Source organism: Artibeus jamaicensis, unplaced genomic scaffold (assembly GCF_021234435.1).
Source record: "Artibeus jamaicensis isolate MK-2021 breed Jamaican fruit bat unplaced genomic scaffold, CSHL_Jam_final contig_60, whole genome shotgun sequence".
Taxonomy (NCBI): Eukaryota; Metazoa; Chordata; class Mammalia; order Chiroptera; family Phyllostomidae; genus Artibeus; species Artibeus jamaicensis.
In genome coordinates, this window is record NW_026521900.1 from 764,423 (window position 1) to 787,925 (window position 23,503).

The 23,503-nt window shown below is 36.3% G+C and overlaps 1 protein-coding gene across 2 annotated transcripts in view; it reads right to left on the reverse strand.

The window, feature by feature from the left end:
- Positions 1 to 474: 474 nt before the first annotated feature.
- RPGR (retinitis pigmentosa GTPase regulator) overlaps positions 475 to 23,503 on the reverse strand; it is a 51,983-nt gene continuing 28,954 nt past the window's right edge. Inside the window, exons 12-18 of one of the 2 annotated variants that reach the window (XM_037165110.2) lie at positions 21,522 to 21,619; positions 21,085 to 21,150; positions 17,854 to 18,813; positions 8,059 to 8,205; positions 6,400 to 6,454; positions 4,722 to 4,813; positions 475 to 1,086 (exon numbers count right to left, since the gene is read on the reverse strand). In XM_037165110.2, coding sequence (XP_037021005.2) covers positions 889 to 1,086; positions 4,722 to 4,813; positions 6,400 to 6,454; positions 8,059 to 8,205; positions 17,854 to 18,813; positions 21,085 to 21,150; positions 21,522 to 21,619 — 1,616 coding nt within the window. In that variant the 3' untranslated portion in view covers positions 475 to 888. The remainder of the gene's footprint in view (positions 1,087 to 4,721; positions 4,814 to 6,399; positions 6,455 to 8,058; positions 8,206 to 17,853; positions 18,814 to 21,084; positions 21,151 to 21,521; positions 21,620 to 23,503) is intronic. The other variant, XM_037165118.2, reaches the window with a different exon arrangement.

Here is a 23,503-nt window from a genome sequence, read left to right on the forward strand (position 1 = left end):
GCATCATTTGTGAGGACAGGAAAGCAATGTTTCAGTGCAGGCTAAACAGATTTACCCTTTTTATTACTGTGGCAGAGCACTGTGGGATAGAGCCAGCCTTAGTCACCACTGTCAATGCCATATTGAAACAGCAAGATTGGCTATGTTTGGTTCTCCTGTGGTGGTGATCTATGGTGTGGTCAAACACTCCAGATCATACACCAGATAATCTGCAACATCCCCATGCCAAATCATCTCCCTGAAAAAAGGAATGGCAGGCAAAAAAAAATTTCAACAGTTTCTCTTATGAAGATGAAACTGTTTACATAGTTATAATGAAATTTCCTTTACTCAGAGGTAAAACCATTTTATGGCTTTCAATATTTTAAAATTAGACAGATGTTTGCCCCCATTTTATCAACTGATAACTCCACATACCCCAAGGTTTTACTGATAGTCAACCATTTGAACAGCAGAGTAGACCAGATATAGTTTATTAAAATATGCTCATTACAAACAATTTTGATTGTTTTTAATAATTGCAAGTACGTTTAAAACTGTTACAGTGTCTTGAAGTTGCAAACATTGTCTTATGAAATTATCAGATGTAAAATCGTTTAGTAAAAACTGTGAAATATCTTAATTCAACCTTCACATATAAAAATATATTTTTTATGGAACACTGAACAGTTAAGGCCACAACCCATGGAGAGTTTGAGATATACGCATTTTGAAACTGCTCATACAAAATATTAGCATAAATAAATATCAACACTGGTCATACTATTCAAACCAAATAAAACATATTATTAGCTTATATCTTCAAGTTTGTTATCAGAAACATTCCTTCAGAAGTCATGTTTTTCAAGTATAAATTACGATGTGCTTGGTAACCACATAAATATATATTTAAAGTATTACACAGGATTTTGATGTTTTCTCAGTATTTGGGGGTGACGTCTCTTGATTATTTTGCCCAAGGAGGTTCTGTATGAAACCCTTCTTACTGCTTTTAAAAGCTATTTGACCTTCTACTGACTTTATTTCTGGAAGTGGCTCATTATTACTCGGCATACTTTTCAGACTCTTTCTTTTAAAAAGGAACATCTAGAAAAAACACAAAGAATTTATTTCAGTAAGTGAAATATTCACTTAGTAATATCTGGGGGTATAATTTTCAACAAGTCTTAACATTATTTCATCACATCTTTACAGGGCACCATATGTACATTCTTAGCATCCATAAGCTTTTTTTCTTTTACTAGTGACTATCATGAGTCCTTCTTGAGAAACTAACTAAGACGTGGCAGAGAAAAGGTAGTTGCCAAGAAAAGCAAGAATCCACAGGCATACTTTGATAGAGAAATTTTCATCTCAGACTTTTATTTATGGTTTTGACAATGAATAAGAAATCTACTGACTTCAAACTGGCACTGGATCTTTAACCTCTACACTTGATCTTAGCCAAAAGGCCGAGAAGCGATTGGATCTTTAACCTCTATCTGCATCCTCTAGCCTTGTGCCTGTCACATGATACCCAATTAATATATGCTAAGTAAATACACAAATAAACTGATGCCACGATGGAAAGAAATTCTTTTTAGTAGCTGAAAAGCTTACTGCTTTTTTAATTAGCTTGCTTGGGCGGAAGGAAATCAAGCAATAACACAATTTTCTCAGTGGCTAACGCAGGTCCGAATAATCAGCATTGACTGTATGTAGTCTAGAAAGGCACTATTTGGTAATTTCTGTATATAACAATCACCCACCAAACGATTTCTGCTGCCAATCAAAACCATGGATCCTATCCTGGCTATCTGAAGCATTTAAAATCATCAAAACAAAATTCAGTGGTGAATTTTGTCTTGTAGAGACCAAGAGTGCAATTCTTTTCTTTTTGAAAGATTATCCTTAAAGTGTCTGTGTAATTAAGGGGGGGATGTAAAATCCAACACCTGTTTATTTTGATATGCATTGGTGAACCATTTCTGCCAAGTTTTAAGAACAGTTTGATTTGTTTGGCTTTGATAGTATACATAGGTTAGAGATACTGTAGATAAAAAATGTCATGTGAGAATGAATGAAAAAATCTTAAGCCATCTATTCCCTTTTTTAAACACAAGTCTTGCTTCAGTGTCGTTGGTAGGGTACGTGAATGTCTCGTACTAGATGGACAGCAATTTGAGCATTTCACCTAAAGTATCACATGGTGTGCTTGAGTGTGATATTGTTATGTTACAGTATTACATGCTTATAATTTTGTAATAAAAGATTCTGTAATAAAAGGGAGCATTATTTGTGCCAAACCCTGTACATAGTATAACAGCATATCCCTTAGGTAGGGAATATACTTATTATTGCTTGATTTTTAATATACTTTTCATTACCTTTTGTTTCTTTCCTTTAACCAAGGAAATGTATATTTACTGAAATATATTTTTCCATTAGGTATAAATGAGAATTCAAGCAGAATCAAAGTTTAAAACTGAATTCTTTAGCTAGGCTGTTATCCTGGCCTAATCTTATCATCATCTTATAGACCTGCACTGGCACTTGGGTGCCCTGCTTGGTCTGCTGCCACAGGTATGTGCTATTCTGCCTCCCACATGGTATATTCTTTCCTGGCTCAGCCCTCTCTCCTATTTAATATACCCAAATCCTACCACTACGGCCTATGCAGAAGACTGGAGAGCCTGAAAAGTCCCTGAAACTTGACCACATATTCTAGAATATACATTTTCATTTGGTCAGAGGTGTGCTTTCCAACATTCTTCTGTTTTTCAACTTATTTACTTGCTGCTTCACTTCACTTTTCCTCTCCTTAGGTTTTCATGTCTCCTGACTCTTTCACTTTTCACCTTCCTCCCTCACATTTGATTTTCTTTCCTTGAGTACTTCCCTGAGCTCTTATAATTGGAAAAACATTCACAGGAATGCAACGAAGCACAGTGCAGTATCTGTTAAATGTTCTGGTCTACTAGACAGGGACTTTCAAAAGTTCCGAAACCTTGATCAAATGTTATGATAATACATCTTTCACAATTCCAAAGATAATTCCAAAGCATCTTTTGAGCCCTGGCCAGGTAGCTCAGTTGGTTGGAGCATTGCCCTGTACACAAAAAGGTTGTAGGTTTGATTCCTGGTCAGGGAACCTACCTAGGTTGTGGATTTGATGCCTGGTTGGGGAATGCACAGGAGTTAATGGACCAATGTTTCCCTCTTACATCAATGTCTCTCTCTCTCCACCCTCTCCTCTCTCTCTAAAATTAATAAATACATCCTGGGGTAAGGGTTAAAAAAAGAATACAAAATGTTCTTTGAGCCAGGTCAAAATTGATCAAGATAATTGATACACAATTATCTTTTGTGTATAATAGTATACATTTATAATATAATTTTTATAAAGATAAAAATGATCATGAAGTAATTCTTAGTAAAAGATAACGGTATGGGGATCAGGGCCAAAATAACATTTGAAATTTCTAAAGTAATTCTGAAAGAAATTTCAGAGTGGTATATACCTCCAAAGATGGCAAAAAAAACAGGCTGTTTACTTTTCTAAGGGAGGATCCTGGTTTTATACCTCCACCCTTTCCTCTTTCTTATTCCCCTACATTTTTCATTTTTTTTTCTTTTTGAAAGATTTTATTTATTTATCTTTAGAGGGGAAGGGAAGGAGAGAGGGAGAGAAACATCAATGTATGGTTGCCTTTCGTGCATCCCCTGCTGGGAACTGGCCTGCAGGGAACCGGCCTGCAACCCAGGCATGTGCCCTGACTGGGAATCGAACCGCGATGGTGTGGTTCACAGGCCCGCACTCAATCCACTGAGCTACACCAGCCAGGGCTTATTCCCCTACATTTTTCAATTCATTGTCAACCAAAAGTATCTGCTCAGCATTTACCATGTCCCAGACTGTGGTAAAGTGCTGAAGACACCCTGGAAAGTAAGACGGATTATTCTTTCTGTCCTCACAGAGTTGAAGGCCAGTGGGGAGAGAGAGAGAGAGAGACACAAAGCATATAGTGACTATGGATAAGAAAAGAGTATCATGTGAAAGAATAATGGGATGTAATAATTTATATAAGTACTAGTGGTCACAAAAGGCCTGTATATGGAAATGACATTTAAGCTGAAACCTAAAGGTTGAAGAGGAATTAACAATGCATCTTTCTTTTTCATTTTCTTTCATGTTTCCTCTTTTACCCTGAAATATGGCCTCATGATTAAAGTTCTGAAAGATAAAGAGCAACTTACTTTCAAGGAGAAGAAATGTATTCATCAGACTTTTAATAACTCCAAAACAGGCATTAGTCATCTCCTGAGAGACTGAAGTAGCATGTTGTAATGTTCTCTAAGCACAACCCTCTTTATGTTTTCATTCATTCTCTCTATTTCTTGGCTTTACCTTACTCTCTTCTAGACTCTCATGATTATTACACTCTTATAATTGAAGCAATAAAGTTATTTTATGAATCTTTTATTGTATGATAAATCAGTATGGATATGATGATTGGAAGAAATATGCTATTAAATTTTGGCAGAGTCATCTGACTCAATCTAAAGTCCAATAAACAAATATGCCTGTTAAAAATGTGAAACCCCACATGAAATTCTTCACATTTCTAAGCATAAAAACTCATATTAAAGGAGTTAAATTATGTGGATCACCATATAAAAAGCAGAAGGAGCAATTCAATACTTTGGTCTTAATGTTGAAATGAGAAGTTCATTTCACTTACCTTCTTTGATACTTTCACGTCTTTAGCTGGTGTGGATTCACTACCTCCGAGGTTTTCTGCAGAACTGCTCTTTGCACGCTCACACATGTTTCCTACAATAGAATATATTTAGAAAAATGTTTCCTAGATAATGAGAAAAAAATACCATATGATCTCACCTTTGACAGGAAGCTAAAGAATAAAACAAACAAGCAAACAGAATAAAAACAAAGACGCTGAAATAGAGAACAAGTGGGCAGCGACCAGAGGGGAGAGGGAAGGGAACTTAAGGGGAAAAAGGGGGAGGGATTTTGAGGAACAAGTATGAAAGACACAGAGTTGAGGACTGGGGATGGGGGGGAATGGGAGGGAGGGGGGAGACCGGGAAGGGGGGGGGAAGGGAAAAAAAATGTACTTGAAAAGTAACTAAATAAAAAAAAAAAAAAAAAAGAAAAGTGCTGATGCTTTCAGTGACACTCTATCAACCCTGAATTATGGAGTAATAATAAAAGACTGTACCACTGGAGTAAAGGAAAAGATCTACACTGCCTACTTCCTGAAAAACCGAGTTAAGGCAAAAAACCCAGAATGACCTGACCAGTGTTGTAAAAGTTTAGAAGGCCAGTACCCAAATATAGCTACAAAGGTAACAGTAAATAATAGGAAATACTTCTGTAAAATACAAATTACCTTTTTAAAAATTAACTTAGCTATAATCAAATTATTTTTACTCAAATGGACATATTGTTTTTTTGTGTTCCAAAATAATCCACATGTTATATAGTTGAATAATGCTCTTTAAAGTATACTCATGAAGCATATGCATTCTTTTCATTTATATTATCAACTGCTTAAATATTATATTTAACTTCTTTTTAATATTTTAGGCTATGTTACATGCTAAGAATACTTACAATAAATATTTTATATTTTTCTTAAAGTATTCTAAAACTTACTACTCTTTCTACAGAAGTTAGAAAGGAAAAACTATTAAGGGAACTATTTCTTCTCTGCTTAAGTTCAGATCAGATATCTACTATTATGACAGTTATTTTTAATGGGAACACAATAAAAAGCACACTGTGATGTGATGGTGTGGAAACATAATACTGGGGTCAGACAGCACAAACACAGATAACTTGGGTGTAGAAAATGTAGGTCCCTCTATTCTGTAGCACTTGTTCTCTAATACCAAGAGCTAGCCTGGGAAAGGATTCCTCTGAAATGTCCAGGGTAAGTTCAAAGACTGAGGTCTGGTCTCTGAAGCGAAATAACCAGATGGCTTACTGTGCCTCTAGGCCAGACTGGTCATTGGCAATGGGGTCTGGCAGTGCTCACCAAAGATACAAATCAAAATTTGGGGTAAAAGTTCAACTTAATACTACTGACTAAAAAGAAAATAAAAAGGTAGTCAATAGGCTGTCCTAAACCACTTGACACTGACATATGAGAAGCTAGGAGTAGTATGAATATTTTTATGTGAAGAAGCTGTGGTGGTTACCAAGAAATAAGATAATGTCACATATTTCACAGCTTGTTATGAGGGTCATGTAACAGTAAAAAGTATAAAATAAATTACATGCATGTAAGCTATAATTACTCAATAAAGGCACATGTATGCACATATATGCACATGTGTATGTATGTTGTATATCTATCCTTTCTAAAAGTATACTTTTGAAGTCAAATGAGCTCATACCTTTTGGATTTTCATTGTATTCACAAATGGCTGGTTCCTGTTTATTTTCTTGGTCCTATAAACAATAAAGAAACAATATAATAAAAAACATATTTGTTCTGTGCTAGAAAACCAAGTCTTACTTCATAAGCAGGGTTCCAAAGTCGGCCTCTAGCTATTAACATAAACATGTGACAATTACTTCACTTCGCTGGCTCTTGCCTTAGATACTGAGTGAGTGCTAAGGTCACTCCTAGCTTAATGTTCTATGACTCAAAAAATTGTACAATTCAAGAATTCTACTAAAAGAATATTCAGGAATATTAAAATGATTCAGCTCGGTATTTGATAATGCCAAGTTGGTGTTTAATAAGTTCTATGTTAAAGAATTTTAGGGACCACCCTAACTGTAAATGTGCCTTATACATAGAATCCTTCCCTCCATCTGAAAAAAAAAAGCAATAACTGACAGAAGATTTTTTTCTTTTCTTTTTTTTTAAAGATTTTATTTATTTATCTTTAGAGGAGAAGGGAAGGAGAAAGGGAGAGAAACATTAATGTATGGTTGCCTTTCGTGCATCCCCTGCTGGGAACTGGCCTGCAGGCATGTGCCCTGACTGGGAATCGAACTGCGATTGTCTGGTTCGCAGGCCCGCGCTCAATCCACTGAGCTACACCAGCCAGGGCAGAAGATTTTTTTCTTGATAAGAACAAGGAGTCTTGGAAAAAGAAGAATCAAGAAAGAGAATGACCTCTGAACACAATATCATCTTATAAATTAAAAATACATGCATGCAAAACAACATGTTTTACAAGTATACATTCAAATAAAAGGACAAACATGTTTCAATGATCGTATATGTTAGGAAGAAGGAGAATGGGGCTAAAAGGGAATCCATTTCAATAACGAGAGAGGAGCCTTGCCCAGACCAATGTAATAAATGTTTCATCAACAAGAAGGCATGATTAACTCAGTGTTATGCATTAGAGGTCCAAACAATGAAAACAAAAAGGTTGGGATTCTGAATTCCATACCTGAAATTAATTCAGGGTAGTGTTAGCAAATGAATGATTTCAAATGTACCACTGTCTCCTAGCAGGGTCACTCTTAGGTAAAACTGCCAAATGGAAGAGATGTTTTTGACATCCATAGCTTCACATTTTAGATGGCTTTTTCTTCCTCACTAATACCTCCCACTAGTCTTCCTATTAATAATTCCTTCTAGACTGCATCTCTGAAGAATTGATCGCAACCTCAAATACTGCTATGAACTTTAATTTGTCCCTTATACATGTAAATACACACATGTATGTGGGCACACACACATCACATTTCTGTCACCAGTACAGTACAATGATGTCAAAACTTTGTATTTTCATCATTTCAAAGACCCAGTGCTTAATTTCACTGTTAAATTTCTCAACTGTATACTGGCTCATATCAGTTGATTTCTCATGCAGGAAACAAAATGCTGCCAAGAAGTACAGAAAGAGGGCTAGAAACAAAATGTGTCTCATTCACAAATTTGCATGAACAAAGTTTTTGATAGAAATATTTCTCCTCCCAAAGGAAATTGGAATCTGTCCCCTGCAGAGACCAGGGTACCCATATGCCTTCTCTTAGGCAGGATCTCAGGATTTAAGCACACATCATGATAACTTTTCAATGGTTATCAATACCTTTTCAACTGAGTTGTTGCTGGCTTCACTGTGGCCAAATTCAGGAACATGTTTACTATCTTCCGCAGCTTTCTTCTCACCTTCCACATGTTCATTAACTTCCTCTTCCTTGTCTTCTGGGTCTTCATTTTCTGAAAGTTTGCAATTCTATGGCAAAATTGAAAGCAAGAAGAGATCAATTTTTTTAAAAAACTAGAGATTTGTATTGTTCACATAAATAATTCATGCCATCTCAATGAACACATGGATATGAATTCTAATACTGAGGTCAAAGAAATAAAAGTTGCATAACCCATGCTGCATATGAAGTCAGTATATTACCAAGGATTTTATGCCTGTTGCTCTATTTCATTTTTAACAACTAGATTTCCCAATATTCTATTAGCACCTATGAAAAGATTAAAAATGGAAAGAAAATTAAATATGCTATCAGGGCTGTCTCAATGCTTTTAAACTTCAAAGAAGTTAAAAGGCTTTTTATCTAGTGGTGCATTATAACATAATCATATCTATATATTGTGTTCATTTTCCAAAACATAGGGATTTAAAATCACTTCAGAAGTACAATTTACTTATTCATGAGAGGTAAGTATAATTACTTACATTCTAGGGAAAAGATAAAGGGACAAAAGCGGTTTAAATGATTTGTTCTTAGTTATTTACAACAAAGGGAATAACACACTGAGGCAGCACTTAGTCTATCTGACTCCTTTCCTGCTAATCCAAATTACGTAACAGCCTGTCTATGAATTTCTTAGACTGAGAATAAATCATGTGATGCTTATTAAGTACAGGCAGAAAACATTAGTTTTATCTTTATTCCTACTGAGATTTTTTTTTGCAGTTTCATATTTGGGGTGGAATAATGCTTATTTTTTATCATGAAGAAATTAGGCTCCTTATTGGATTTTTTCCTATGCTTTTCATGTATGTACTTCAGTAATGGTAAAATGACCCCTAAAATAAGCAAGGCAGTAATCAGCGCCATTCGTTCCCTCAAAGAACATTTTTACAAAGTTCACCTTGGCCCTATTTGCCTCAGACCACGTGTTTTTTATATCCCTAACACTGTAGCTACCTTCTCATGGTCAGCTTTCTAGTGGTCATTTGACTAAGGATAAGTCTAACACCCAATGGAATCTTTAGTGGGCAGTCTGAAAACAATGCCTTTAATAATTAACTCATCTGTCTTCTGGAAAAAATAAAAATGTGAGAGAATTCAGGCTAGGGAGAGGATATGTTTATATTTGAAAACTTAGTAAAAGATCTAAGAGGCATCCTCAGGCAAGCAGCACTAAAGTGGTCTAATAGCATTCCCACTAAGGACAAGCAATCCAGAAGTAAAGCCTTGAGATTTAAAAGAGTTTCACAAGTTACTCTGGGAAGGCTTGATTTAGGTTGATCAAAGGTTATGAGGCAGTGTGTGCAAGAGGGGAACATAGAAGAGGGGAACATAGGAGAGGGGAACAGGTACAAGGAAAGACATGCTTAGGTTGGAGAGGGTTAACTACAAGGTAGCTACTATTTATCAAGTATTTCTAAGGCTTTCCCTTTTTCTGCATAATTTCCCCTCTAAGTGACTTACACATTAGGCCTAGCCAGATGCACATTATGGGCAGCTAAAATGATCAGAGAGAGCTTGACTTTGGAGGGGAATGAGAAGCAACGCTGCTAGATTTAAGACTTCTGCTGATAAACAGATGTATTCCCGAATGTGCATAAATGAAGGCCAACTAGAAATAACAATGCTTCTGACAGAATTGCAGACTCAGTCCTTTTATCTCCCAGAGGGAGAGTCAGTGAGCTGTGTTCTGGCAAAGTCCTCAATACTTGGAGAGTTTGACTCATCTAGCACCTGGTCAACTCCAATCGTGCTAGCTAACTAAGGCATTGATGTAACCACAAGGATAGCATGCTATTATAAATTTTACCTTATTTCAGGAATAAGCAAACACATTTCTTAATAATGAACCACAATTTTACTCATTAACTTTATGAAAATCTATAACAATGAAGAACTGCTAGAACTACATCATTTTCTAAATTTGAGAAAGCTCTTAGAAAATGATAGTTTCACTAGAAATCACATCAATTGTAGCACTTTACACTCAGTAAGCACATTTAAAATTAGTTTATGCACATCTGGACAACTACTTTAAATCACATACAGCACTTACCTTCAAACCGAAACAATTTAGGAGAGATTGTCAGAATACTGTCATTTTATAAAAGAAAGGATAAAGTTTAAATACATTCTTATCATCAGAACTGCATAGGAAGTAAAGAGGTAGTCTTGAGTGGTGAGTGGAAATGCATCTTGTGTTAAGATCACAGTAAAGAAGTAAATGGGCCTGGCCCCCACAAAAGAACCCTTGTTTCATCAGTCAGATGCCCCATGGGGAGCTGCAGTCTTTGGTCTGGACCAGGGCACCGCCTTTTACATTTCTTATGGGAAATATCAAGAAACCAAACATTCCTCATAAGTTCTCAGTTTCCTTAAGAATATGATCACATTGCATGCTTTAAAACCCAGAGATTGTTATCAGAAGTCAGCCTAGTAGTCCCCCTGGGAGGGGGGATGGGAGTGGTAGAAGGGGGTTAAAGGAGAGCTTCTGGAGACCTGACACCATGCTTTTCCTTGACTTGAATGTTAATTACACAGGTGCGCTCAGACTGTGGAATATACATTGAGCTATACTTTCCTATAATGTGTATTAACTTAAAAAGAGTTTCTAAAGTTTAAAAAAGAACTATAAAGCATAAAATTTTATGCTAATGTCATACAGGGTACAAAATGTTTTCCAAATAGGCTCATAGAGAATAAAACTTTATATCTAAGTCACAACAGGTAGGAAAGTGCATATTTTAGTCTCAAGTTCAAGGTTTCTTTAAGACAAAAAGAGCTTAACATGTAAGTTTTAATTACACTAGGAATCACTGAGGCAGTAGACAGTGGGAAGGGCAGTAAATACCAAAGATGTAAGCACTGCTTTCCAAGCCTTTCTCCATTAGTCACTGCCTGAGCAAGGTGCCTAATTAATGTATTTTATAGTCTATCCCTAAAGTAGGAAAATGACACTAGCAATTAAAAACATTACTGACAGAGAAAAAAACATGAGCAAACAGTATTTGTATGTAAATATAAGCAATTCTGTAAAGGCCCCTCCATAAAAAGATAGATCCCTAGTGTTAACACTTTTTTTGCTGTAATGTCCCAGATCTTACCACTAGAAAACAGTTGCTTTAAAACATTCACTTATTTGCTCTACCCTCTTGTACACAAGAGAATCCCTTTATTCTCTGCCAGGAGCCCAGCAGCGAGAGCAAGCAAGGGAAGAGGGCAGCATGCCTGTCAGTACCGCCCAGGGTGGCAGGAAAGTGGAGGAAAGGCCTTGCCTGGGCCACAAGTCAGAGTTATCATAGGGCATGATGCTCCCAGACCCTCAGGTTTTCCAAGAGTCCACAAAACACTTCTGAATGTAAAATCTCCTGATAGTTTAATGTTGGCAAAAGGATTGCATGGGCTGTATACCAAACAAAATAAATCTGCAGGCCAGACTGCACCTATGGGCTTCCAGTTGTAACTTCCCAATTGTTGGTTTCCAATGACACTACTTCATAATTCAAAACTTTTCCTTCTTATTATGTACCAATCCCTTACTTCAATCCTAATCTCACATTTTTACCAGCAAATACATAATAGTTTGACTCTCATTAGCAGGCCTGCAAAAATGAATGTAATGCTTAAGATACAGAACATCTTGCTGGTATATAGTTCTATTCTCTTTTTACTTTTACTCTTTATTATTCCCTCCTTTTCCTTAGAAAACATATTTTCTTCTTCACCAAAAACAAATGTAGGATACATGATTATACTTTATGTGTGACTTATTTTTAACTGCATTGATAAAAAACATAAGGACACAGGGAAATCTATGGTCCCCATAACAGCACTAACATTTAAATTTTAGGCTAACCATGTGAGTGCAATCAGCCTTCCATCATGCTTCAAGTGTTAAGGGGCAGTATTTGACCCATGTATGGTATGCAATGGTAGACTTTCACTCCACTCCATATTTAAGGGTTTTCAATTGTAACCCATTTCATTCCCACAGATCTACTTCCAAAAGCCAATTTTCTGGGAGTCGCTATGCTATATTTAAATAAAAGTGAGGTTCACAGGAAAAAAATTCATGCACATTAGCCAGTGACTTGATGACTCAAGAGAGTAGCATTGCACCTGACTTGATGTGGCCAGAGTAGATAATTACAGTGGTACAAGTCACCATATGCTGAGTACCCCTAACATGTTTTGTATGTTAACTAATTATCAAAAGACCCCTCCCTCCTTTACTAAAACAGGAAAAAATAAGACTGAGAAAAGTTAAAAAAAAAACAAAAAAAAAAAACGTGTGCAAGTGTCCACATAGCTAATCAGTGAAGGGCTGAGATTTGAATTTAGGCTTACTGAGCTCCAGAGCCCATGCTCTTTCCCAACTCTGCTCAGGTAAACTGAAGACCATTATGCCTGCTCTCAGAGTCCAGCACCCCACACTGATATTTAAAACACTGCAGACTCTTACATCAATAGTACACTTCACTAGCACCCTACTCTTATATGTACCACTGTATATATAGTCACAGCACCTAAACATTTAGGATTCTCTTTTTGAAGAGCAGCAAAGTCTCTGGAATATACATCCTCCTCCATAAATTGAGAAATATGTCAGTAGTGCTCTTTGATATTTATTTTTAAAAGTCTAGTTCTGATTCTGTTTCTCTGCAAAACAGACTTCGTGGAGTTCACTCTTGCTGGTAATGTGGGCTCTGCGCAGCCTTCTGCTGGGCCTCTCCCAGGCCCTCTCTGCAACCCTACACTTCTTCTTCCTTGGCTTGGGCAGCACCTCTCTTTCCTAGAAAGTATTCCCACCCCACCTCCTTCTCAGACTTCCCTTTCTCTCCCTCCTCTTACCTACTGACATCTCCCTCAATTTTGTCTTCAGTTCCTTTTCACACTATGAATGCTACCTCGCATTCAACTCCACTGTTTTAATTACATGTATGTGCTGGTAATTATGTATTCATAATTACATATATGATACTCTACAATCTCTCCTGAGCACTAGACCCAGGTGTGCATCTGACTACTGAACATCTATCTCCTGGATCAATAAACCCAAAGCAGTTGCCCAAACCTGGCCCTACTCCTCTGTTCTTCACCTTGGTGAACTGCACTTTTTCCACCCAGTTCTCCAGGCCAGAAACAAGAAGTTTGGCCTTTTCCCACCCTTCAAGCTACATCTCTTTGCCAAGACCTCTAATTCCATCCCTATATCTCTCTCAATAATATATGTCCCACACTCTCCATCCCCTCCCTGTCCTAGTCCAGCTGCTCTTCAGCCTCTGCCTGGTCTAAAAATGCTTCCTAACTGGCATCCCTGCTTCTGGTCCTGTTCCCTTCTAATCCACCCTCCCTATTGCTGCAGAATGATGTTACAAAAGCCCAAGTGATTATCTTATTCTTGTTGTTTAACATCTTTTACAAACAAGTAAGGCCTTCTGCCTCTTTATTCAAGGATAGAGGATACTGGAGGCTACACCGACACCAAAACACTCTCACGGCTTCCATCAGCCTGGAAAGCCTGCTCTCCACACTCCCCTTTTTCTGGCTAGGTTTTACTTTTCATGACTCAGTTCATGTTTCACCACTACCTCCTTGGAAGCTCTTTCCTAGCCTTTTTCTATGGCAGCTGAAGTGTACTCCTAAAGCACTCTATTGTACTCATACATTTTCTGGTCAGCCTGAAGAAATAACCTGAGTACTTTGAGAACCAGAGCCATATCTTAACCCCCTGTGGAACCAAGGCACAAAACCATTTTCTTATTAATTAAGGCATTTAATGCAGGAAAGTCATAGATCTGTTTTAAGATCATATTTTTACCTTTGGGCAGTCCTAGCTAAGAACATAGGAGTAAAGGTAAACAAAAGGACATTGTTAAGCAATAGTTAAGGCAGAGTCCAGGAACTCCTTCTACATAGTGTCTTTTTCAAGAAATCTATACTTACCTAATGTCTCTGACAGGGCAGAGGGCAACCGTAAGTTGACTGTAAGCAGCCTCACTTCTTGAGGTCCACCTTTTTGAGGCAAGCTACTGTTCTATTTTTGATGCTTGGTATATAAGTATTTGTTGGATGACTAATATGTAACAAATGTTAAGTTGTATATCAGGTACTGGGCACATGTCACATTTATTTTTCACAATGGAAAGAATAAAGGAATTACAGCACCTTCCTCCATGGTACCATTTAATATATATTTGTATACAGCAGATTTATCTCTATGTGAAACAGCAACAAACATTTCAATTGCACTCATCTTAATTATGTTCAGTAGCAGTAGATCCTTCTGTAGCACTCCTTTACAGCTTACTTTAAAGTATTTTCCTGCCAGGGTCAACATTTTAAATTGTAACTCAATAGATTCTATACTACTCATATTTGCCTCACAAATAATCACTGAATAACTACAGTAAAAGCCTGATTGACCAGCAGATGGGGTCCATAAAGAAGAAACCAGTTGTTCCAACATATTTAACCAAGTATTAATTCAGGTCTAAAAATTAACAGGCTAGTATTTTGATAAGAACACTGTGCTACACAAATTACTGCTTCTAAATGAACACAAAAAATATTTGGCTGGGGAAATGTGAATAGTAAGAAGTCACAATTAAAAAGTGGTTATCTAGACCAGCTCAAATATTGAGGAAGACGCAGTTTAAAAACATCATTTCATTACTGCTAGCTGATTATCTCTTCAGTGGAAGAGGAATGCCTATATCTTTAACATTAATAACTTCAGTTTAAGAGTTTTTCACCTCTCTAGAGGTTTTTCTATTATAAACTTCACTTCTGTCATTGAACTTGTTTAATCAACTTAAACCTAATTTTTAAATAAACCATGCTTTTCACCAAAACAACACAGCACATATACCTTTATCAAAGTATTAATTATATTCTATTAACAATGAATGTGGTAGAATTCGGAAGAACCCTGCAATGCCAAATCAGCACATTTAGTTAGTTAGGGGAAGCTACCAGAGATCCTTGCAGCTACAACAAAATTTACAGTTGCTCCTAAGAATTTCTTCACTTCATATTCTAGTGTTTCTCCTCATATTCTTTCTCACTGAGGGAGGATCAGATGTGCAAGGAATTCAACTATACACAGTTTACAAGAAGTTTAGCATCAAAATCCTCCTTGATAAAAGAGTGTATAAGAAATTCTCATGTCCAAGATATGGGACCAGTAAATCAGTTGAAAAGGGAGCTATGAATAAAGAACCAAACAAACTAGCTGCATTACATACATGGAAAATGTTAAGGAAAGATTGAAATTATACTAGTGGAAATCTAGCCTCTCTAAAATTCAATATCTAAGATTAGTTTGTCTTTTTACAAATAATTAGTGACTGTATACACTTAACTTTTATTTTACTTGAAACATTTGACAAGCAACAAACAGAATTACAGAATAGTCAGTGAAGAATACATTGAAGGTACATAAAAATATATACTAAGAATGAAGTTTTTTACAGTACAGTTAAAGCATGGAAATGACAGGAGTTCAGCAATACAGAATGACAGAAGATAAGAGACATTAAAGCTGTCATTAACTTTTTAAGAGAAACAAACAATATTTTATAGAAAACTAGATTAATTTTAAAGTACAATTCTTCCTTAAAATTTTTTAATGCAAATAACAAATATGATAGAGTAAACCAGCTTGAGAATGAAAGAATTTAAGAGTTAGAAGTATAGTTATAATATCATCTAATCCAGTCTATTCTGCAGATGAGAAAACTGAGGCCTAATGAGTAGCTTGGCCTGGCCAATATTCAAGTTTCACATACTTCCAAATTACAGATTTAAATTAATCTCCACTTTATTATATATACTGTCATTTGCCTGGGTAGTAACTAAGAGACTGCATTACTAAAATCTGAGCACTGAATCCAACCATCACTTGGTAGATCGTAGCAAAAAAGACACATAAAAGGTAGAAAAGACAGCACTATTTCTTTAATATCTGAATTCTTCATGTTAGCTTTCGAATACCATCCATTCTTATAAAAGTATTCTTTGTGGTAGGTAACCTAATCAGACTGAAAATAACTGTGCTAACATATTTATAAGAAGCCAGGTAGCCCTTAAGGATCTGTGCAATTTTTGTATACACAAACAAAATACTCTTATAGTGTACTCCTATTTCGTTAGTCTGTCTTTAACGAGAGATATTATCTTCTATGACCTTTTGATATTTTCTAGTTACAGATGAATAATTTGGGGGGAAAATACACCAAGATATTAGTTTAAGAGGAGCCAAAATTTACCAGTGCCTTGTGTTGTCTTTACCAGGTGTCATTGTACCATACGTAAAGTAACCGTGATATAAAATCAATTTAAGAAAATGTACTAGGTGCCTATTATGTGTAAGACAATCAAATTGTTTGCCTGGACATAATCAGCTCAAATTTACTTTGTTACCTCAGTTCCAAATAATGCGGTAACACATTATTCCAGAATTTTTTGGAACCTGATGGCTTCAGAAAATTTTTAGAACTATTTTCTAAAAGTTGTTTTGACTGCACTGGCATTCTAAACCTCTGTACTTCATGTTCTTCCCCCTTTCTCTCTGTGTTAGCAATGAACTTTCTTTGATATGTTTTATCTTTATCATATTTTACAGATTTTTTGATTTTGCTAACTTTCCTGGACTCTTTTCCTTCACCCTGTCTTCCCAGCCTTTGATTCCCTTCATCACCTGGCTCTTGGTATTTCCCCTCACCATCCTCATTGTTTTCTTCTTCCTCCTTCTCTTCTCTCCTCCCATTTTCTTCCTCTTCCCTCTTCTCCAATTCCCCCTCCTTCCTTTCCCTTTCCTCCCCTTCCCCCTCTCCTTCTTCCCCTTCCTCCTCTGCTTCCTCCCCTCCCCCCTCTCCTTCCTCCCCTTCACCCTCCCCTTCTTCCCCTCCCCCCTCTCCTTCCTCCCCTTCCCCCTCTCCTTCTTCCCCTTCCTCCTCTGCTTCCTCCCCTCCCCCCTCTCCTTCCTCCCCTTCCCCCTCCCCTTCCTCCCCTTCCTCCTCTCCTTCCTCCCCTTCCCCCTCTCCTTCCTCCCCTTCCTCCTCTCCTTCCTCCCCTTCCCCCTCTCCTTCCTCCCCTTCCCTCTCTCCTTCCTCCCCTCCCCCCTCTTCTTCCCCGCATTCCCCCTCTTCTTCCCCCCAATCCTCCTCTTCTTCCTCCCCTTTACCCTCTCGTAGCCCTTCTCTCTCCTCTTCTCCCTTTCCTTCCTCCCCTTCGCTTTCTCCTTCTGTTACTCCCCCCTCTCCTTCCTCCTCTTTCCCCTCTTCTTCTCCTTCCCTCTCCACTTCTTCCTCTTCCCCTTCCTCCCCTTCATCCCTCACTCCTTCCTCTTCTCTGTCTCCCACCCCTTGTTCCACTTGTCCCCTTTCCTCATTCTCTTCTTCCTCCCCTCCTTCCCCTTTCTCCATCCCTTTGTTTTTTTTCTCCTGATGGTCATGTTCCCTCTCCTTTTGCTCTTGTCCCTTCTCATATTCTAAATCTTTCTCTCCCTTACCCTGGCTTTCCATTTCTTCTCCTCCCTTGTCTTTCTGCTCCTCTCCCTCCTTACTTTGTCTCTGTCCTACTCTTGAATTACCCTCCTTCCAGACTGCCTCACATCCACCTTCAGGTACATCCTCTGCCTCTCCCCCTGACTTTCTATTGCCTTCACTCACCTCTGCTCTGTCTGTAAGGTCATGTGACAGGATCTCTGCTTCCTCCTTCTCCTTTCCTCCAGGCATCTCCACATTTTCCTCTACCTTTTGCTCCTCTATTCCACTTCCTTCTAAATCCTCTGCTCCTTCCTCTTCCTCTTCCTCTTCCTCTGGAATTTGTGGCAAGCGGTCATACTTAAAATCATACTTTGTAATGAATTCAGATAGTATGAGTTCTTCCTTGCGTTCTCGTTCAGTAAGTTTTGTGCTACACAAGTTTTGATAAGTTTCCACTTCATCATCATCATCTTTTTCTCCACTACTACAGTTTCCTGACTCGGGCAGCTCGAAGCCATCAGTTGTACTGGGCTCACTTTCACTTTCACCTTCCATGTAACTGTCTGACTCATCTAGAGATTCTCTTTCACTGTCAAAGATCTCATCTTGCTTGGTCATTTTCCTTTCCTTAACAAAAACACTTTCTTCAAAATTCTCATCAATATTCATGACTCTATTTGGTAAGTCACCATAGAATTTGTCAATAATTTTTATGTTCTCTTTACTTTTTCTTATATCCTTCAGACCTGCCATTTCTGGCAGCTTAGTTTCCTTCTCAGAGACTATTTCTTCTGCTTCTAAATCTTTCTGACTGCATTCTCCGCCACTTTTATTTTCTATTTTCTTATCATCAAATGGATAAATAACACACTTATCTGTAAATTTAAATGTCTTTTTTTGCAAGCCCTTCTCTTTGGTGTTGGCCTGAGGCCCAGGTTGGCCTGAGTCGTGACCTACATCCTCATCTGAACGTGCTTCCACATTCCCAGATGTTGGTACCATGTATATTCCTTTAGCCAAAATTTGTTTATATGCTTTCCCTTCTTTCATTTTTTGGGACATCTCTTCACTTTCATATTCATTGCTATCATCCTTTTCAGTATGAGCTGTATGCTGCTTCAGTTGCTCAATTGTTTCTTGTTTCTGTAAATTTTTTGAAGTAATCATCATACTACTATTAGTTGACAAAGGTAACTTATTTAGTACAAAAACTACCAAGAACTTGCACTGTTACCAGTTTTATTAAATGAACAAAAATGTCCAATTTTACCAAACATTGCCCAGATTTTGTTTTCTTTGGGTATAATTTATGCTGCTCTCTAAGTTTATGGTATATCTAATTTTGATTTAATAACATGTCTGTGTTTAACTTTTAAATTCTCACTACTTGCCATAATTTTGCCATTACTCACAGTACCATCAATATTTATCCTCTGACCCTTTTCTAAAGCTAAAATCAATTCTTAAATATAATATATGTCCAGGCTGATTTTGCAAAATACTATTAAAAATGTACACTTCTCTTACACTTAGTGTTCAATTTTTTTCTACCCTTCTTATCATTTAATTATCAATTTTTAATTGGTCTTTCAATTGCACAAAATTAAACAAAATAAATAAAAATGCAAAATTTCTAAAATTGAAAAAATGAATAGGTTATTTCTAGAATAATAAAAACTGAAAATAAAATCTTTACCAATATACTAAGTAATAATGAATATATTTTTCTTTTCAAAACAAACCCTTGGGTTTTCAAAATTTGAAACTTCTTATCTACTATAATCCTTAATTATAATCATTTGCATATATGAAAACACTACAAGGAAAATACTTAAGGTAAAATGTAAGATTTTAATAAAAACTACAAAATAAAACATTGAGATTTGAATGATACTTTAAGAATATAATTAATTTCCTGCTAGACAAGGTAAGGCAAAAATCAAGTTGTTGACCTAAATTTTATAAGCTAATGCATTGAAATATTCAATAAATTTGGGTCTCTAGATAGTAAAACCTCACTAATTTATAAAATTTTAGAAATTGTGATGAGTGTTAGGCCCAGGATGAGGTCAATTTTTTGCTGAAGAAATTATTTATAAAGTACGTTAAAATTAATATATACGAATACTACAATAAATCTTTTTTTATTCACCAAAGCAAGCTTGGTAAGGCTTCTACTTAAAAGGATTATGTGAAGTATAAAATATATTATCAGTTCAAAAGGAAATGCTGTCTTTTTGTTTATTCTAGGTCCTACTGTTTAAAAAGTCATGATTCTTTCAAGAGCCCTGAGAGAGACAGATGCCCAGGTGCCAGAAATGATTCCTAAATGTACGTGCCTTTATCTCCCTAGTGCGATAAAGCAGCAAAGGCAGAGCCCAGCATCAAAGAGGAAGTAAAGATATAGAGAAGCTGTCTGCTTGAAAGTAAAGTGAGTCAATAAACAGCATTCAGTGAGCTTCCACATTGTGTTAGAACAGCTCTCTCACACATAAAAAAGATATTATTATTCACCATGACTCTCAGTAAAAAAAGGTAACACTAATGAGGATTGGCACTAAATTTTATAATTCAGCAAGATTCTCTTGCATTTCAGTGACTTTGATTTAAAAGATTTTTAGTTTAACAATGTAGAAAAGATACTAGAAATATAAACTAAATGCTTTCTATAGCCTTCTTCCTTTAATTTACATTTCTCCAACTTACTTTTTTAATTTCCAAACTTCTCATACTTTCACCCCCTGATCCGTAAAGCTAGGAAAAGTAAAAAATTTTAGGGGAGGCCTTGATCTCTCTAGGGTTGTGAAAACTAGACTATTGCTTCCTCCTGTTATTCATTTGGTATTTATTAAAGGTCTATTTTTGTCAACCATGCACAGTTTCTGGCTAATTTCTAAATGTTTAATCTCATTTTTATATTAGTAATTCCCTGATAAATTAAAGCCAATTCCAAATACCAGAAAAGCAATTGGTATTAAATATTCTCACTAAAACTACAAAGTTTTAGAGCTAGAAAAGATGTTTACATCATTCTGTAAGGTCAGCACAGTTACTTATCCAAATACTCAAGTGAAGTCTGAGAGCCACTCTGATAAGCAATAGCCTCTTCCAATGATGAAGAACTACAACAATAGTCTTACTGCTGTGATGACAAGAAGGTATGGCTGTTCTGACTTGTTAGTAACTCCAAAGAGCACATTTCAGCATTGGCATTCTGTCAATCTTTGTTACATTGAAGAAAATACACACAAACAGAACAAGCCCAAGTTGAGGTGATCTACACTGTATTCCTATCTTTTCAGTTCTAAATTAAGTGAATGCTTACCTTTCTTGTGTTCTTTCCAGAAACTTTTCAAAGAAAAAAATTTAAACTGTTCTTACCCACCATGATAAAAATAAATCTCTATATTATACCTTTCTTTTTTGAATTGGTGATAATTTTAAAGACTTTTCATTGGAATTTAGGCTCATCATATGTGTCTGAAATAAATAAAAAAAGTATATGTTCTAAAAACAATGAAGACTATAAGTATATATATATATATATGTATATATATATACCTATATATATACTTACACATTCTAAAATATATATAAATAATACAAAATACTTCAGACAGTGATATAATCGACTCAACTGCATACATAATGTGAGGATTGAAATAAATGTTATTGCATGTAATCTATACCTCAATAAAGTTGATTAAAAATTACAAAATTAAACCAAAAGAAAAAGCATTTTATGCATATAACATTACAGAAGTATATACATACACAAACACATACAGACAAACACATGATGAACTAAAATTCAAACTTATATCTAAATATATAAATAAGAAAACTATTACCATATTTAAGACATCAGTAGTTTCTCCAAGGCTTTCTGTATCTTCAGATGAAGAACTGTCTGTATCCTTCCCTTTGGTCATTTTATCTTGAAAATTACCTGAATGATTAAAAGGGAAAAGAGAAAACCAGATTTTCAAAGGAAAAATGAAAGACAGCTGGACAATAAACAGAAATTATTCTATAATATAAAGTGCAGATATAATTTTATTGAAGGTCCTTTAACCACGTTAAGGGAAATGAACAGAATTCATTCACAGTGATAACAGGTTTTACAATTTTTTTTGAAAATTTGAAGATTTTGACACTGATGAGATAGATAACAACTGCTTCATTCATATGAATAGGCAAACATTATTCCTTTAGGATAAATACTACCCATGTGTCAAGCACTGTGAAAGCCAGTCTGAAAGAAGGGTCCCAGTGACCTGCATCCTGCTGGCATGCATACCCCAGTGAAGTTCCTTTTCACATTTTACCTGATTGGTCTGTATGGCCAATAAAATAAAGCAGACATAATTGTGACGTTATTGTGGTTTGTGTCTTGGTCCCACATATTCTCTCTCTTTCTTGGATCACTGCTCCGGGGGAAGTCCTGTTTTGAATATCTCTAAGAAGAAGCCCATGTGCTGAGAAAGTGAAACCCCCTAACAATGGCCCCAGTACAGCCTTCAGATGGAAGCAGCCTCATCTGACAGCATGTCTGTGACTGCATGAAATACCCTAAGCCAGAACTACTCAGCTAGGCTGCTCCTGGAGTCCCAACCCTCAGAAACTGTATGAGAGAACAAATGTCATTGTTTTAACCCATAAATTTTAGGGTCATTTGTTATGTAGCAACAGATAACTAGTACAAGCTCCTAGGTACTTTCATGGAAAACTGAAAAGTAATTATATAATAAAGGCAATTAGAAGTTATAAGCTCTATTTGCCTTACATTTTCCTCAATTATTATACCCCCATTTAGAACAGGCACATTTATTTGAGAGGAGCTCCTTAATGAAGTCTTCACTGAAAATGCCAGTCCACACTGATCTCTCCCTTGTAAATGCATTCAGTTCAAATGAGCCAATAATCAGTTTGTGTTTGTTCCATGTGATATAAGATGCAGGTGATACCAATTTAACGATTAATTCTTTTTTGGACACTATACTTTTTTATTTTTCAATTATAATTTATATTCAGTATTATTCTGTATTAGTTTTAGGTGTACAGCATAGTAGTTAGATAATCATGTACTTTACAAAGCAGTCCCTCTGATATTTCAAGTATCCACCTGGCCCCATACTTAATGAACTTGTAATCTATAAGGGAATTTAAATATATGGCATAGGAGAATGAGAAATCACATCTGAATGGTGGGAATCAGAAAATGTTTCACTAAGGAGGTACAGGGAAGGATGAGTAGAATATGAGAGGCAGAGATGAAAGTGGACAAGGAAGAAAATGAAGGTCAGTGCTTACAGAAGCAGAATTGCTTGTGTTGAAGGGTTACCATGTGCTGGAAACATACATTTTTAGACATGTCAAGTTAATCCCATTACAACAAGAAAGGTGAGTATTATATCTTGAATCTACAAATGAATAAATTAAGATTCTGTGACCCTTGTGGTGCAAAGTGTCAATCTCAGGTCTAACTTTCATAGCCTTTCCACTGAGTCTGACTGTGAAAAGTTCAGTTTGATTAAAATCAGGGGTTGGCCCACTTTTTCTATAAAAGGCCATAAAGTAAATGTTTTAGGCTTTGTGGCCATACAGTCTCTATCCTAACTAATCAAACTCTGCCACTGTAGTGTGAAAGTAACCATAGATAACACATTAAAGGAATGGACATGACTGAGTTCCAATAAAACTTTACAAAAACAGGGGTCTGGCTAGATTTGGCTCATGGGCTAGTCCATAGGCTTGGGACCTCTGTTAGAATTATAAGAAAAAGACAACTGAAAGGTGAAGCAGTAAGAGTCGTATGCAGAAATTTACACTT